This window comes from Glycine max, chromosome 5, assembly GCF_000004515.6.
Source record: "Glycine max cultivar Williams 82 chromosome 5, Glycine_max_v4.0, whole genome shotgun sequence".
NCBI classification, from domain to species: domain Eukaryota; kingdom Viridiplantae; phylum Streptophyta; class Magnoliopsida; order Fabales; family Fabaceae; genus Glycine; species Glycine max.
In genome coordinates this window covers 27,700,562-27,702,136 of record NC_038241.2, presented here as the reverse complement: position 1 = coordinate 27,702,136, position 1,575 = coordinate 27,700,562, and the positions used below count along the sequence as shown (strand labels likewise).

Genomic DNA, 1,575 nt, shown 5'->3' with positions numbered 1-1,575 from the left:
AATAGAGTGACACATATCAGATCTAAAAGGAATCAACCCTGCCTACTGTATGCACAAGATAATGATGGAAGAAGACTATAAACTAGTCAGACAGCCCCAGAGAAGGCTCAACCCATCAATGAAAGAAGAGGTACAGAAAGAGGTGCTCTAGCTTCTAGAGGCTGGGCTTATCTACCCCATTTCTAACAGTGCTTGGGTAAGCCTATTCCAGGTGGTACCAAAGAAAGGGGGCATGACAGTCATTCAGAATGAAAAGAACGACCTAATCCTAACAAGGACTGTCACTAGCTAGAGAATGTGCATCGACTACCGCAAGCTCAACGAAGCCACAAGGAAATACCATTTTCTTTTGCCCTTCATGGATCATATGTTGGAGAGGCTTGCGGGACATGCTTATTACTACTTCTTGGACGGGTACTCGATACAATCATATTGCAGTGGACCCCAAGGATCAGGAGAAGACAACCTCTATATGCCATTTTGGTGTCTTTGCCTACAGACGGATGCCATTTGATTTATGTAATGCACCTGCCACATTTCAGAGGTGCATGTTGGCCATTTTTGCAGATATGGTGGAGAAAAGTATCGAGGTATTCATGGATGACTTCTCAGTATTTGGACCTTCATTTGAATGTTGCTTGAAGAAATTGGAGATGGTGCTACAGAGATGCATGGAAACAAACCTAGTTCTGAATTGGGAGAAGTGCCACTTCATGGTTTGAGAAGGAATAGTCTTAGGCCATAAAATTTCAGCCCGAGGGATTGAGGTAGACTGGACCAAGATTGATGTCATTGAGAAGTTGCCATCACCATCTATTGTCAAAGGCATTAAGAGCTTCCTAGGACATGCATGGTTCTATAGGAGATTCATCAAAGAATTTTCCAAAATTGCAAGACCATTGAGCAATTTGCTGAACAAAGATGTTGTGTTTAAATTTGATGAAGAGTGTTCAACAACCTTCCAGACCCTGAAAGACAAGCTCACGGCTGCCCTAGTAATGATCGCACATGACTAGAGTAAAGAGTTTGAATTGATGTGTGATGCTAGTGATTATGCAGTGGGCGTAGTCCTAGGACAGAGGCAAGACAAGACATTCCACGCCATTTACTATGCTAGCAAAGTTCTCAATGAAGCATAGATGAATTATGCCACTAGGGAGAAGGAGATTCTAGCCATTGTCTTTGCCTTAGAGAAAAATTCATACCATACTTGGAGGGGTCAAGGGTGGTGATCCTCACTGATCATGCTGTCATCAAGCACCTTTTCCCAAAGCAGATTCAAAACTAAGGCTGATTAGATGGGTCCTGCTCATACAAGAATTTGATATAGTCATCAAGGACAAGAAAGGATCCGAGAATGTGGTGGCTGACCACCTCTCCCAGTTGAAGAATGAAGAAGTGACCAATGAAGAACCGAAGATAAAAGGAGAATTTCCAGATGAGTTCCTCTTACAAGCCACCGCAAGACCTTGCTTTGTTGATGTGGCTAACTTTAAAGCCACAAGAATAATCCCCGAAGAGCTTAACTGGAGTCAGCGGAAGAAATTTCTACATGATGCCCGCTTTTATGTGTGA

General features: G+C 42.9%; 1 protein-coding gene across 1 annotated transcript; it reads left to right on the top strand.

Moving 5' to 3' along the window:
• Nucleotides 1–295: 295 nt before the first annotated feature.
• On the top strand, nt 296–1,575 carry LOC102665390 (uncharacterized). Its single transcript, XM_006580726.1, has 3 exons — nt 296–414; nt 500–633; nt 1,277–1,575. Exons 1-3 carry the CDS (start codon nt 296–298, stop codon nt 1,573–1,575), a joined length of 552 nt encoding a protein of 183 aa, XP_006580789.1.

Coding starts and splice junctions, on each gene's coding strand:
- LOC102665390 (XM_006580726.1), top strand. CDS start 296: ATGTGCATCGACTACCGCAAGCTCAACGAAGCCACAAGGAAATACCAT. Junction 415..499: donor TATTACTACTTCTTGGACGG/GTACTCGATACA, acceptor CTTTGCCTACAG/ACGGATGCCATTTGATTTAT. Junction 634..1,276: donor ATTTGGACCTTCATTTGAAT/GTTGCTTGAAGA, acceptor TTCCCAAAGCAG/ATTCAAAACTAAGGCTGATT.